The 16,852-nt window shown below is 36.0% G+C and overlaps 1 protein-coding gene across 2 annotated transcripts in view; it reads right to left on the bottom strand.

The window, feature by feature from the left end:
- The window catches only part of LOC114152078 (protocadherin-15-like), a 283,395-nt gene that overhangs the window by 102,268 nt on the left and 164,275 nt on the right, over positions 1–16,852 (bottom strand). For both annotated transcript variants that reach the window (XM_028029788.1, XM_028029789.1), the window contains exons 14-18: positions 16,246–16,452; positions 12,716–12,850; positions 7,636–7,785; positions 7,453–7,544; positions 6,068–6,169 (exon numbers count right to left, since the gene is read on the bottom strand). In XM_028029788.1, the coding sequence (XP_027885589.1) occupies positions 6,068–6,169; positions 7,453–7,544; positions 7,636–7,785; positions 12,716–12,850; positions 16,246–16,452 (686 nt within the window). The remainder of the gene's footprint in view (positions 1–6,067; positions 6,170–7,452; positions 7,545–7,635; positions 7,786–12,715; positions 12,851–16,245; positions 16,453–16,852) is intronic.

Below are 16,852 nucleotides of genomic sequence, written 5' to 3'. Positions count from 1 at the left end.
ATCTGTATCCTCTATGCAAGATCATCTGGACTTTCTCGATCAAAGATTCACACCTGTAATATCAATTGGACTCATCTCACCTCTAGCATTCTCTACCCTTCTCTTCATCATCTTCATCATCCTGCAAATCACCTGTCCACCCTCCAGTGTTACATTTTGTATTTCTGCTCCTGCTCACGTCTCTAGCTTTCCTCTCCATTCCTCATTCCAAGTCTCCAGCGTCCTTGGCCCTCTCGGTTCTCACAGTTTCAAGACTCACAGCTCCAAAACTCTCCTTCCCGTCTGACATTCACCACTCAGCCAACAACCGCAATTTTACTCATTTCTCCCTGGTGTACATCATCCTCTTCATCAATAAATCCTCAGTTCCTCACCATCATTGCATTTCAACTTTTACATTCTGTTACTTACTTCTCCATCTCCTCAGAGTGATCCCATTGCCCAGGTCATTCCTTACTCATTGTTATCATGACCTTTTAAAATTTCTATTCAGTCTCCTGAGAGTGTCTGTGCATGTGAGTCAGAAATATACCAAAACCCATGACAGTACTAGTTCACTTTGTTACATAGAACTTTACTTGTGGAGTAATTTAGTTTGTATGCGTGCATTACTTAAGCTGTTGTCGACTTCAGGTGTGAATTTTCTTTCAATGACCCCCATTAGGTCATGGGGGTCATTGACCTAATGACCCCCATTAGGTCAATGGGGGTCTCAGTTTAATCATTAGAAATGATTAAACTGAGAAAGATGTTGACATGACAAGTTGTCCGTACTTACTTTGAGGGCTGTAAACTTTGTCCAGGATTATTTTGAACTTGTAGGGGAGAGTGACCTTGATGAATTTTTAATGCATGCTGATCATACTCCCAAACTATATCATGACTTTGCTCTTAAGGGAGGGGTGAATGAATGTACAATTTAGAACTTTGTGGCTTCCAAAACTTTTGTAAAGATGGATTAATGTATGAAATGCAGCACACCATGCAAGTCATGGCCACTGCTGGAACAAGCTAGCAACACCTTTGCATTAAATTCTATCCAACATTTAAAAGTGTATATGTGAATGAGGTGAACAAATTAATTTTAACTCAATTCTTAATTGTAGACCTAAAACATGCCAATACATGTATCACTCTAAAAGAGAAATACTCCTATATTCAGGAAAGCTAACATAACAAAACACAATTAGGGATGTGCAATGTCACCACTTGTGTTTGGTGAACTTTTCATTTCTGTTTGCTGGTGTTTAATAATTAAATGAATATCAAGGTACCATTATGTCACAGACCCAATGACTGTTTTTAGAACTTCTTTAGTTTTACTTTTTAAAACATATCTTGTTACTGCTTTGTTATTACTGTTGCAATTTTACAGTCATTTCCAGCAATGTAGGACAATGTTGCAGCATGACCTCTTTTTGCCAGTCTGCCTTTTTAATCTAACAACTTTATCTATTCTGCATGTTGCTGCTGTTTTTTTCTTTTATGATGAAAGTATGAAAGCCCTTCCGAATAATTTACTGTTAGCGATGTGTGAGACCAGACACAAAATCTCTTATACTTCTGGGAAAGTGAGTTTCAGACCTAAAGAAATGCAGTGACTCTTGTCTTGACGATGCCTAACAAGAAGAGGACATAGCTCATTTGGATCTTGACCCATAGTTTCAATAACATTGCCAAGGGAGAGAGAGACATTGATTTCTGGTTATGTTTTCTGCTGAGATAAACAGTGGGTCTGGGGAAATCTGGTGACAATCTCTGAGCCAATCACTGGAACCACCTCAATCTGCAGTGCTTCACATTTTATTGATTTGATAGCTATATTTGTCATACCAAGTCCCAAAGAAGAGAGGCATCTGTTTATCTTCTGCAAATACCACAGGATATTAATTTTTATGTTGTCTTGCACATTCAAATGAAAAATGCAGAGATGTTAAAAGATAATTAACAGATGTTAATTAATTTAATCCCTTAACACTCCAGACATGAGTTCGGGTAAACTGGGGGATTTTATATGGTGAATCAGGTGGATTCAGTGTTGTTGAATTCAGAACCACTACCAGGGTTATAAGAACCTAATAATCAGCTGACTACTTAGTACACAGGTGTAAGAGCAGTAGAGCTCATTTTATCCCATAATTTGAAAGTTTTACAGTTTAAAGACTTGACAATGTTGCATTTTTTACCGTAACTGAGATTCCATCAGTGAATATGCTAACATTCAGTTTCATCTGTGTATTGTTATTTCCTCTGGGAAATGAGTAGGACGCAGCTTTGGGGGTTTTACCTTCTCCCAAATGCTTAAATAGCTTTATATCCATACAGATAATTGCAAAAGGGAAACTGATTTATTCTTGTTTGCAAAAGACACTGCTTATTAGCTGTCTGAAATGCTCCACTGGTACCGAATTTGTTTGTTTTTTAGGCTTAATATAATCATAAATGACATGTCAATAGTGCTTCAAAGTCACTTCTTAAAAAGTAGGTCCTTAAGAAAACAAGCCTTTAAAAGATAAAAAGACACTAGATATTAAATAAAAAATTAAATAACAGTATAAAATGTGTAAATCAAGCATGACTTTAATTTCTTAGAGTTAGGATAGGAAATCCTAACTCTAGGATTAGTAAGGATGAATTAATCCTTATTAATTTGCTAGAATGCTAGAAGGTTGCATTCCTTCTAGCAACCAGATAAAGGCTGCTAGAAGGAATGGCACATACTATTTATTTATTTATTAAATAAATAGTATTTATTTAATACTTTTTGAAAAAATATCTAAATATCAATATTGTTAGATTATCACATTATTTTTTGACATTTTACAATACACAAAAATATCAAATTTTGGGAAATAATTGCTATGGGGATACAAAACAATGGTTGAAAACACAGTCACTCTGCTCTCAATCTTCATATGTGTGTCGATGTATCAAACTATCAATAACTACATATTATCACCAAAATTATAACTGTAATAATAAATATATTATTACAGGAAAAGTAATGAAATAAGTGCTGTTTTCTCAAATTAATAAATTAGCTATTTATTAAATTAATGCAATTTGTTTAACTGCCTTTCACTTTAAAATTCTGTGTTAATACATCAATACAGTGAAGTATTGTCATTTTTAGTATATGTTGTGAGAATCTGAAACATCCCTATTCCTACCTGTAGCCATTCCAAAAAAGGTTCTATACTCCACAAAGTAGCAATTTTATCAAAACAACAAAGGTCTTAGAATTACACGTAAAGTGATGCATCAAAGTCAGAAACGACAGCGTTAAAAATATTCCAACATGGAATGGGACACATCTTCAGGAAGCCAATAAAGCAGCAGCATTTTGACTTCACCCATATGTCCCTAAAGCAATTCAAATGCTCGTACTCCTTGGTGTGAATGCTCAAAATAAAACGGTGCGAATCGTCATTTAGCACCCTAAATGTGTGATAAATCACCAAAGTCAAATTCAAAATAGACACTTCTAATCAGCAATCTGTGGGCTCTTCAATGATGTTTGTGTGACACAAAGGTTCAATGAAAAGTTTTCTTCAAACAATTTCACTAAAGAAAGAAATACAATCTTGATTAACTTTTCCCCTGTGTTTTAACTGATTACTGCTTTTGTTCTGTGCTTTTTTCCACTGGAAGGACTCAGCTTGTTTGTCCCATCTCAAGGACAGTGTGGTAATAATTTACCCTTTTGTTCAGCTATTCCCCAAGAAAAACACTCTAATTTAATCCATGCTTCAGGCATCAAAAGCCAACATTGCTGACAGTTTTATTAACTGATGTATGCTGTAATTTATATGCTTCAAATGGTTATATAAAATGAGGATAGTTTATCAGATTAAAAGGTATTTCTTAAAAATAACCATCACTAAGCATGTACTAAACATAATTTTCATTAAGCCCATATTTTGAAAAAAAAATTTCATAATCAAAAGAAATACAGGCTTGGAAACATCAGTCGTTGTGCCATTAATCTCTATAAAGTGTTTTACTTTTTCAATTGGCAGAGAGAGAGAGAGAGAGAATGCCCAGCATATGCTTCATTGAGAGTCTCTGTTCTGTAATATTTCCTGTGCTGCATAAAACACTCTGGTAATCAAAGTCTCTGCCAAAACAACAGCTGCATCATTTTGTGGTTCTGTGCAGCTTGACTGGATTCTATTGGATGAACTGTTCAATGTTGTGATGTACTCCAGTTCAGAAATATTACTTAGTAATTGCTAAAACTAAGAAAATCACAATTGAACCGTTCTCTGCCAGACTTTTTGCAATCAAATCAATACAGCTCCACTTTACAGAAGATTTGAAGCTGGCGCTTTTTCCTGGACGATTGGAAAAAGTTTGTGGAAAGTCTTCCATTAGGAACTTTGTGAAAGCCACTATTATTTATTGATTTAGCCCTTGAAGAAAGGAATGAAATTTTTTTGAATGCATTTTCTGCATTAGTTGACATTTTCCCTTTTGGGAAATAAAAAGAAGAGAATACGCTGGTATTTGAGTCACACCTTCCCAGGCCCTAATTCTTTTTTTAATTCTAAAACTTACAATATCATTTCACTCCCACAGCATTTTATTCTGTAGAAATACTACTTGACCTAAAAGAAATGAATATTGTTTAAAAATGCAATATCCCTTGCCAGTTATCTCAAAAAGTGAAATGGTGAGTTTATAGAGATCCATGACAGAGTAAAATATTTCAAACTTTTAGTTTTTGCAGTTTTAATGGTTATGGCTTACAGGTATGAAAACCCCATTAGTCCGTCTCAAAAAATTAGAATGCCACATTGGAAAAATAAAAAACGGATGTTTCAAGCATAAATGTCAGCCTTCTTAAAAATATGTACTCAGTACTTGGTTGAGTCTCCACTTATATGAAATAAAGCATCGAGGCACCGTGGCATCAAGGTGATCAACCTGTGGCGCTGAGTAGAGACTGATTTGATAGCTGCCTTCAGGTCATCTACCTTGTTGGCTTGTCTCTCATCTTCCTCTTGACAACAAGCAGAAGATTTTCTATAGGGTTCAGATCGGAAGAGTTAGCTGGTCGGTAAAGAATAGGAATACCTTGAACCAACTTTTGGTATGTTTGGCAGTCAGTGTGGGCAGGTTCCAGGTCCTGCAGAAATATAAATTTAGCATCTCCATACGGCTTGTCAGCAGAGAAGCAGGAGGTGCTCTAGTATTTCCTGGTAGGTGGCTGCTTGACTATGGACTTCAGTAAACCCAGTGGCTCAACACCAGTGAATGACTGATGTTATCTGCGGTTCAAAACTGGCTTTACATGGGGAATGCAACATTTGTATGCATCTCTAGTATTCGTCTATGTGTCTGGAATGGATTTCGCTTAGCAATCCTCTGAAGGCTGTAGTTCTTGCTTTTGCTGGTGAACCTTTTTCAACCATGCTTCTTCCTTCCACTCAATGTTCTGTTAATATGCTTGGATACAGAACTCTGAACAATCAGCTTCTTCAGCAATGACATATTGTTACTTACTCTGTGACTTAGGGTGTGGATGACTGTCGTCTGGACACCTGTCAAGTCCCTATGATTGTGTAGTCTACTGAACCAGCGTGAGAACGTTTAAAGGCTCAGTAAACCTATGCAGACCTATGTTTTGAATTAATTAACCGGTTAGCGTGTGACACTATGAGTTTCCAACAATGACCTTATGACAATCCTAATTTTCCGAGACACTGAATTTTGGGCTTTCATTACCTGCAAGTCATAATTATCAAAATTACTAGAATCAAACACTTGGAATATATTTGTGAGGATTCTAGATAATATGAGGTCCACTTTCTGAGATGAATGACAAGAAATATTGCACTTTTACTCAATTTTCAAATAAAAAAAATAATATAATATTATAAATTACTCCTGTAATTTTCCAGCTAAAAATTGGGACAGATGATGATAAAATAATAAAAAGGAGCAGTAGGTGGTGTTGAAAAGGGTCAGAAAATAAATGTGAAAGCTGTAAAGACCTGACCTTTCATGGCATAGTTTCACACAGGCAGGAAAAGAGCAACGAAGCAGAACGAGAGAAACCCCCTACCGTCTGTGAGGCGCAGGCCCATTGTCTGCAGCTTCCACAGTCAGAGCGTAGCTTCGGCCAACAGTCAGCTCAGCACCTGGTGCCACTGTAATTACCCCAGTGCTGTGAAAACAATGATTAAATGTATGCGGTTATTAACACGCCACATGCTTTCACATTACTTTATACATGCATTCATTGACTTCTCCTATAGTTTACCATTTACCACCTGCTTTCCCATTAGCAGTCGTTTAGCCTGTGGAAATCAGTTCTCATAAGTGGAGTTTTATTAAGTTCACAGTGATATACTTTTGTTTCTCAATTAATAAGAATGTCATTGAAAAGTTAATTTATTTCAGTGATTTGTTTAAAAAAGCAAAGCATGTATTTTCAATAGATTTATTACACAAAGAGGGATTTATTTCATGTCTTTATCTACACTGTTTACAGATTTCTTGCTCTATTAAAAAGTATGTCTATTCTTTATATGGTACAATATATGTACTCAGTACTTTTGTAGGTTCCTTAAGCCTTCAGTCTGTGGCTCTTCATAAATATTTGAGAGACAGTACTATGCATTTCCCAGGCACATATCCCATTTTATAGCACAATCACATAATTGTGTTACCTTCAGTTGTTGTAAAAATGTTGACAATCACCTTATTGAAGCAAAAATTGTAATTTATTCTCATCAAACCAGTATTAGCTTTGGTATATCTTTCTTTTAAGACTCATTCTTTACTTAGATCTAACTAAAGCAATCTTAAATCATGCTGTTACCAGAGTTTTTCACCAATAACCTTTTCCAGCATCCCATCAATTGTTTTTTGGGATGAAAACTGAAGACAATAGATTCTCAGTTGCCTTATTAAGGATTTTGTTGTTTGGTTTTGCCTTTTGTGTGAGCATGGCGAGGTCTAACAACAATGAAAACCCACTGGCACATTAAAAAATATCTGTTGTCTAAAATGATTATCACTGGTGATTAAACCTGCTGGAAAAATAATGATTAATTCCAAAATGTTTAAAAAAGTCCTTAGGACACTTCACAAGATGCTGGTTAGCACAAATCATTGTTTTACCTCCTTGATATCTTAACTTCTTGAAATTGTTTTAAACCGTATGATTGAATAAAATAGGTTTTCTTCATCAAAAAAAAACTTGATTCGGGTTTAGTGCAAGTACAAATATTGACATGCAAGTCATGTATTGCTGTTGATGCTATGTGATGTTGGATTCAGATCAGATAATTTATTCTTTTGTTTTTATATATAAGCCTGATGTCTGATGACCAAATAAACAGTAAAAGTAACTTCAGTAAAAGTCACATAAACTGTTAAAACATATGATCTAACAGTAAAATATAGAACATACCAACATTATTGAATTATCTCTGACCGGTTTACCTGCTGTTTATTAGAAACTTTCCCTGGCCACCAGCCAAGATGCGATAACTGATTTGGCCATTTTCACCTGCATCAGAATCAACTGCTGACATCTACAAAGACAACAGAATCACAAATTCATATATGGTCCTCATGGATCAAAATGTTCACGTTTTAACAGCTGCATTAATAACTCACACATACCTGTATGACAGTTTCTCCAGGCAACATATCTGTGAACAGGTTTACGCTATAGGAGACATTGGAAAAAGTTGGAGTATTGTCATTGGCATCCAGCACTGTTATGGTCACAATAACAGGAGCACTTTGCTGAACACCATCTGATGCCAACAGCTGTGGAGGCAAAAACACAGGAAAAAACAACAGATCAATGCAAAATGCAAAAACAAACACAAGGTTCCTGATAGGAAAAAACCTGTGATATTCAGAATTTGGGCTGTTGGGAATATAGCGGGCTTGTGCTCTGAACATGTTCTTGAAATTTTATTGTGTGTAGTTTCCTTTGAGAAGTTTTTGTTTTACTTAGAAACCAGCTTACAAAAACATGGACCATGAATTCTCCCTGCATGTTTAACTGAATATTAGGGTCAAGGTCCGCTCATTATAGTGGCAAGTGTGTGGTGCAGCGAGGCAAGTGAGGAAGGAGTTTATCTGGTGAAATCGCGTTGGGCTTCCATTATTTACGCAGCTATTTGATGTATGTGTTTGTCTCCCTGGGTCATTTTACGCATGAAGAGGATGGTCATTCACCGTGTTTTTTTGGACTCTCACACACTAGATGGTTGCCAGAATGGCCCACTTCTGTTTCACAAACTTATGCCTGAAGTCAAAAGCAGGAAAAATATATTTCCTGTTGCTTGGCTACAGAAAAAATGGCTATTTATACTAAAGTGGTGACAGTTGTATTGTGTTCTCTTAGTCATTGATTTATGTAAACCACACAGTAAAGCCCTGGCAGAAGTAGATTTTTTTTTCTCTTTGGAAAAAGCACAGGCATTTCACAAAAGCTAATACGAAGGTACAAGTTATATGGTTTTGGGAATACATAACTTCTGTTTTTTTTATTTACATTAGAACAAAAGTAATGTTTTTCCCAAAAAAACGTTACTGTTCAGTACATCTTCTCAATAAATGAAAAAGCTTATTAAAGCAACCAAACAATTATAGATACTTCTAAATAGGTATATCAAATACATGCTACAATGATACATAAATACACATTTAGCATGTTTGCATGTTAACTTTTACCATTTTTTTAATAAAATATTCTCCAGTTCTCTGAGAGCATTTCAAAGTTATAGCCTAGCTCACTTCGCAGATTTTCTATTACATTAAAGTTGGAACATTCAAGTTGGCTGGACTGCTAGAAAGCATTTATGTTTTTCATTGGCTAAAAATTTCTACTCTTTAGGTTTCAATGTTATATTGAATTTTCCAACATATCCAAATACTTTGTTTCTCTGCAGACTGCCTAATATTGCTGTTGAGTATCTTGACATACTAAGTTATTTTTTATGATGCCATTTACCATGATTAAGGTGTCTGTTCCATTGGCAGTAAACCAACCTTAAAGCATTAGGTTCCCAAACCCATAATTGACCAATAGGCTGTTTTCTTGGGGTTGATTGATTGTTTTGTTACGGTGGATGAAGGCTGCATGTTTTTACACTAACAATTCAATTTTGTTTCATCTGACATCAAAAGAGAGTACCAGAAATGATTTTATTTCCCCAGATGAGATTTTAAAAAGGCCGAGCAGGCATCATTCTGCCTATACATTTGCATACTCCAGCTACACATACTCTGCAGGAAAAAGGAAATGTGTTCTTGTTTATAAAATGACACGATTCTGGTTTCTTAGCCTTGTTCTCCCAATAGTTATGGCCACTTGTTATTGGCACATAAACAAGGAAGAAGTTTTTTTTATGTGCAGTGTTGATTGGTCCAATACTTCTAAGGGGAGAAATTTATGACACTGACAAATGATGCAGTTGAGGACTTCCCAGGACTTGCGTGCGCTTGAGTTCTTGTGAAATATGAAATGTCTTGTCCACAGCAAAAAAGATTTTGTTTTTGCTGTTGCCACTGTAACTGAAAACATTTTTTTGGTTCTTGCAGACTATATATATATATGCCTTCACTGAGAGAATTGGCTCTATTCATGTTTTGCTTCTAGAGAATAGACTTAGGAAAAATAATCTTTACTTAAACTCATATTCTTTGAGTTAAAATATTTCATGATTTAGGCCTGTAAACTAGTATTTTTCTTGAAGAGCAGAAAAAAGAAGCAATGTACACAATCAACTGCTAAGTTTATTTATTAAGTCACTAAAATATGTACTATATCTCTTGTATTGTAGTGTGCTAATGCTAACACCACTTAGATTATTTCAGAAGTTGTTTAGACTTGCTTGCTTTTGCTAAACTAGCAGCTCTAAATTGGATTTATTGAGTCATTCAGATACGATTTGTTTTTCCTTGTGCAACGACACCTGTCTGAAAAACCTGCCTCATTTGACTGAAAGCGTTAGATGAATGTACATTTGATCTTCATTTAATCAGATTCCCCCATTCTGTTTCTTTGAATACATAAATCTCTATCCTCCTTAAACTGTATTTGATGTTTTTTCATCTTGCCAAACAAAACCATTTATCAATTCAATTTACTGAATTCAAACAAGTTTTTGACACCTGTAAACCTTAATATTTTGTCAAAACTGAAGCACTCAAAAATAAACAAGAAACAATGTGCCAAAAATTGCTTATCTGTAAAATCAACTAGTGGCTTAATTCTTGTAAAGGATTCATGCTGCACATTTTGCTGATGAAGTAAGTTAACATCTCTATCACAATGTTTAGAACCCCTATTCTATGTCTCATCCTAATTGTCATATATATTATTTTCCCTATGTTTTATGACAAAAAAATAATGGTCTTTACTGATACCAATCTTCTTCACAGACTCATCTGCCAAGAAGCTGATTGACTCCTTTCTGATGAATATGGCTCTCCGTGTCTCATGGCACTCTCTTTCTTCCAGTCAGAGTTTAATTTCTTCTCCAAGGCTTTCATAATGATTACAGTATACCTCTGACTTTCAATCAATACTCCAGACCTTCTGCTTTTCCATCTTTAACTTCCAAATTGCTGTATGCACACTCAAGGGCACATAAAAGTTATGTATTTAGTTTCACAACTTCACACAAAAACACACACTGTCTCTGTTGTCAGAGTGGAATTAGCAGATTACAGCTAGATGAAGAATCAGCGTTTTACTGCATAAGATGATGCCCTCATATTAAGATGTTTTGCTTGGCAAAGGGCAGCCTCTTGGTGCTAGGCCAATAAAATCACATTGAAGTTGAATGCACTTAACAGATACAATGAATGGAGGAAAACAAAAGAGAATAGGAGGGGAAGGCAGTGAGAAACTAATGAAGATAAGTATACACAATAAAAAAGTATTATGCAGGGTCTGTCTTGTCATAGAGTAATAGAAGAGTTAACTTACAGGCATACAACCCAGCAAGAAGGTGCTGCAATGCTGTTTCAACAAGAGTATAATCATTGTATTCTATGCTTAAAGGGAGAGAGTGTTGATTATTTGAAATTGAGTTCTGTTGATGGTTTATGACCCCTCAATATTGGTCCTACAGCAGATCTTGCAGCAATTTCCCTTCTATTAAAGACCCATATTTTCTCGACCAGCAATATGGTCATAGTATAGTGCAATGATCTTCCAACATGAAAAATATACTTCAAATGGAAATGGGCTAAATGTGTTCTCTCCTTATTGTATGTTGCAGACTACATTGGATATCGCTGTAAACGACTAAAGGCCTCTATAATGAAATCCTGTGGACGACATCTTCCTTTAGAGTCTGAGAGATGAAACAGAACTGGAGTAGAGCAGCAATGCAATCTCTTGATGCCTCAGCCACAGGGGGACATGGATAACTCCACCACAATGCAAGCATCCAAAGTCTCCATGGTAACCACCTGGTTGGTGGGTGGCTGTAGTCCTCACCAACTTGAGCCTAAACCCAAACACCACTTTGGGTTAAAGGAGATTTCTTTACTTACTTTGAGTCTAGTTATTTTTGGCTGACCTCTTTTCAAAGCGGTCAGCCTAAATTCAAATCTTTTAGATTTTTGGGTAAATAAAAAACAAATTCTTTAATTACCATCTCTACCGTTGGAAATGGACTGCTCATTCCATGCTGATAAGTTCTTTGCTGGTAAAGTACACTCCATGTCATCAAACTGAAGACATTACTCATGAGAGACAAGATATTGAGGTTAAAATCTTTCAACAGAATATTATCTCAAAAGACTCTGAACTTGTCGTTGGACTCCACAAAATAAATCCCGTGGGATAACCCTCAAATTATTTCACATTTGATTTGAGACATACCCAATTACTTTTGTCTAAATTGGACAGCCGATGGTAAAAACTTACCGATTCCTTAAACCAGATGTATTTTATAGTGTATTTAGATAAATTTGTCCAACCTCATGTTTTGGGTCTTTATAAGAAATTCAAAAATTTTAGACCTGGACCTGGTTTATCTGTGTGAAATCTGGGTCATATCTGGACCCATCCAAAGCTTAAAAAAAATTTTTATGCTACAAAGTATGTTTTTTGTTTTTTTAGGTTTGTTTTCGACTGTCATCCAGTCACAAAGAAAATGTAGTTGTAATTCAAACTCATTGTTAAGGTCGATCCAGCTGCAGAAGTTTTTGTTTTTGCTGTTGAATTCATAAGCAAGTGATAAACAAACTAAAACATATTAATGTCAACTTATTTGCTAAGATGGACACAAAAAGCAGAGGCGGGGAATGTTTTCTGGATTATGCTTCATAAAACCAAAGGCACAAAGCAGAGTTAATCCAGCATTTTTCTTTTTGTCCTTCTTGTTCTTCTCTCACTCCTCCTTTTATGTTAAATGTATTGCTTGTGTTCTGTGCAACCTCCTCCTTCACAACACTTGAATCTTAATGATTTTTTTCCACATCATGCTTTTCTGCAACTCTGTCTTTAATGGTTTGTAAAATGCTTATCCTCTTTGTCTACCCACATTCTTTTTTTGCCATTGCTCTGCAATTTTGCACAACTCCCTCCTAATTTCGCTTCCAGTTCTAATATTCTTTCAGATAAAACTGCCTTTTCAACACTGCAAGTTTTCTCTCCCTTCTTTCCCCTGATGCAAGTAGTTTTCCTGTTTACAATAACACACACACCGATATTGAGCCTGTGTATTACCGTGAATGTATAGGAGTCTTGTGTTTCTCTGTCTACAGGCTGCAACAGCATGAGATATCTTCTTATCCCAGTAGTTGATATAGAAAAAACATGAGAATAACTGTCCAGAGAAAAGTGCAGCTGTGGATCCCGGGCCTGTAAAAGACAAAAAGAAGTATTTTACACAATGAAGGTGTATCACACAACAAGGAACTCGTAGAGACTCATTTAAACTTGATAGATCCTTGACAGAAGTTTAGGAAAACATGCAAAATTTTGATGTATGAGATTTTACCACAAGATCTTGTTAAAGTGAGGTCTGTTGATATCAAGTGGCTGGGAGTGTTTCACTGCCTGGTAAAGCAAATTTAAACTAATATAATGTGTCCTTGAGAAGAGGGTGAGTGTTTAAGGCTAAACATTTTTCTGTATTTATGTCTATAACTAATTTTGAAGGAAGAAGTAGTTCTTGAGTTATGTTGGGTTGGTATAATTAGGTAATAAAAACTGCTTAACAGGTTGACACTGAGGAAGCTGTTTCTTTTAAATCATTTATCTGGCAGAATATTTGCTACTCTGTAGAAAAAAAACAAGCCTGACAAGGTGTAAATGATTTTGCTGGTTTACCATTGCTAAAGTCATTTACTTCAAATTTTTAGAATGGCCCTAAACTAAAGGGTTATTTCATGTTTTTTCATAGTCTGAAATGTAACTGATCACCCCTGGTGAAATCCTGTAAACTATGGTATTTTCAGTGCTTTTGGCATTGGAACCTTTTCATAAGCTGCACAGTGGTGCAGTTAGTTGCACTAGCCTTGCAAAAAGACAGTCACGGGTTTAAATCCCAGTCTGTACTCTCTTTGTACAAACAAGAGTTCTCTCCAGGTACTCTGGTTTCCTCCCACAGTCCAAAAGTATGACTATTACAAATTGCTCTTGTAGAGGTTTATGTAAGCACAGTAGCTTGCCCTTCTCTGTTTCTATATTCCCTTGTAACAGACTTGTGACCTGTCCAGAACATAGGAATGTAACAAAACTCATATGAATAATAATACTGTAGATGGGTTAAATTTCTGAATTTTGTGTCAAATGTTTAGTTGTGTTATGTTTTCCAGGTCTCACAGTTTGAAACTCTAATGAATGATTCATTTAGAACTTTTACATGTGACATGGTATTTTATGTTGGAGCCTTTGAGCAAATTCATAACAACTATGGGTCTTTAATAAATAATGCCTTAATTTAAGGTTACTGCCTAAATTTCTAGGAGAACACCCACAATATTTGTTTAGGTTGTTTAGGTGTCCTGCTGTGTGAAATTGGCAAGCTGATAATAGGTGAGACTTTTCTAAAGCCTTTACCGTATGTGCTTTTGATGCACACAGTGGCTTCTTCTAAATCTAATTATGAAACGAAACATAACAGCATACCTGCGGAGGGAGCAGAGGCAAGTTTGCTGGAAGTCAAGCTTTCAATAACTTAAAGAACCACCAGGTGTTCCATATCGTGCTAATGAAAGTCTTTCAGAACAAAGGTCAATGCCCTACCTATGCCCTACCTAAGCACAAGAACATCTGCAGGAGGAATAACTAAGAGTAAAACAAAAAAAGGTGTTTGGCTTTGACAGAAAATTCTGAATAGAAAAAAATCTCAATTGATTTTCAGACATTAAAACTTTCCTAACAGCAAATTGTAAATGTCTGCAAATGCACACCACACTCAATGATGAAGAGGCAATTCTCATCTATGGCCTGCTCTGGCATTTCCAAACAACCATCTCTTGTTTGTGTGTTTATTTAAGAGTGTGTGTGTGTTTCTGTGTTAGAGAGAGAGACAGGGTGAGAGCAAGCAAGAGAGACAGAGAGAGAGATAGAGAGCTCTTCTCATTCCAGATAAGGCTGGCTCAGCAGGGTAGGGGGCCTGATAATCTTGTTGATGTTGAAGTTGTGGATATTGAGCCATAAATAAGCATGAACACACACACGCCTACACACATTTAAACAGTAACACACAGGAACGTACTTACATTAGCATGCAAGAACATAAATAAAAGTGATAGACAGTGCATAAAAGCTATTAGGACGAATCATCATTGTTGGTGCCTGTTGCAGAGGGAAAGACCAGAGTTGGGAATACTAAAAATAACCAGTTGTTTATCAATTGGCTCAATCTAAAAATCCCACCCCGACACATTATCCTTCCTAAACACCAATCCCTGTTGGGGGGAGACCTTTAGATAGCAATGAACCAAAGCTTGTTTTTGTCAAAATGTCTTCACTACACCTTAAACAAACTCAGCTGTCGGGGATGCGTCGGCGATAACAATATTGCGGCACTGTAAAATCTCAATTATTACTGGGAGGTAATTTAAAGCGCCAAACGGTTTTACTGTCAGATTCACTGGGACTTTAGATAGGGCACTTCAAACACTGCAAGCAAAGCACAAAGCTGAGATTCAGTGGGGAGAAAAGCAGGAAAGAGGTGGGCACTTAAATATGTTAGAGTCATTCTCATGCCTGCATGGGAATGCTTTCAACATGTTATTATATATGCTTATGCTATTATATACCATTGCCCAAGGGAGTAATTTAGTTTTGAGCCATAAAGGAAGCAAAGAGCCAAAGGGCCTTTTAAAACCAGAACAGCGAAATTCTAATTCTGACTGTAGAGTAAACCTCAACGGAAGAAAATTATACACTTCCTTTATTGTTCTATAACATGAAGAAATGTCTTTACTTGTCCTTATCTGTCTTGTTAAAACTGATTAATGGTTGATTTGTCCATTTAGTAACTCATGCCATAATTTAATGCATACATATTCTGACTTAGACTGTATTGAACTAACATGAAACAGTTTTATTATCCTACTTATAATTTTCTCACTATTTCAAATTAGGATTCTTTTTAGCTTGCAGAGAAGTTACAAAGGATCTGATAGATCTCACTGCACAGGTTTCAGTCAGGTGACCAATAGAAAATTATCTCCAGAATGACACCATATGTACAGTAAAACGCCATAAACATGGTTTAATGAATATTAACATTTTACATAAATGTTTGGTGTCCTTGTCTGCATTTCTAGTTGAAAATTAAGAGAAAGGAAATGGAGTCAACACACAACTCAGATGATACCTACAGGCTTCTGATTGGGTTTCAGCTACAACAAAAGCATACAAAACAAACTGTACCATTAACTCTTCAGAAAAATATATAGTGCAATGTATTTAACATTTGATCATATTAAAAACAGAATCTTCAGTGTAGCATCCATTGAGCCTCCTTTACTGACTCCCCTAAATAAAATGCAGTACAAGCAATTGTCTTCAGAAGTCACTTATCAACAGAGAGAGATCCCCTGTGCACACTTTAATCTCAATATAAAAACAGCTGTACATCGAAGGGCATGATCATAAACTTCAAAATGATAAATGTTTATTGTTATACCAAAATGTAAGAAAATTCAACAGCTGTGAAGACTGCTCCATAACCATAAATAATGTATTGTTATAATACTGAACGTGTTAAAGGTTTGCAAAACTAAAAATATGCTTACCTCCTCCACGTCATTATCCAAAGCTATTATAGTGAGGGGAGTCGATAGAGTGGCGTTGGTAGCGACGGTGGTTCCGACTGGTGAAGCCTCACTGATGTATCCATGGTAACCAGACTCCAAAAAGTATGGTGCTTGGTTGTTTTCATCCAGAACTTCGATTTGAAGGTTGGCGAACGCTGGCAGGGGGTGACCATTGTCCTGCTCCGCCTAGAGACAGGGCAGAATGTAACGGTTTTGTTTGGTGCAGACTTCCTGTTACCGACCAACTAGGGAACCCAAATGCAGTGCAACCCATCACGACTGCACAATTTTAATATCTTAGTGGTAAGAATACATTAACCTGGGATGTCCTTTAATAAGGAAGTAAGAAGGAGGAAGTCATATAAAATCACAACTTTTTTTAAAGTTGAGTAGATACTCGTGTCATTGTCATTTTATAAGCAAAAACATGTCCACATTCCTGTAGATGATCAGTGGTAAGAGAGTATGCAAATTAGTTGGTTTGGAGTTTTCTTTTAAAGCCAATACAAAGAGAGAAGTTTGAACAGAATGTATTAAAGGTAAAACTTACTTTTTTACTTTGGAGCTGTTAGTCTCATTAAAACTG

This window comes from Xiphophorus couchianus, chromosome 10 (genome assembly GCF_001444195.1).
Source record: "Xiphophorus couchianus chromosome 10, X_couchianus-1.0, whole genome shotgun sequence".
Lineage (NCBI taxonomy): Eukaryota > Metazoa > Chordata > Actinopteri > Cyprinodontiformes > Poeciliidae > Xiphophorus > Xiphophorus couchianus.
This window is presented reverse-complemented; position numbering and strand designations above follow the sequence as displayed.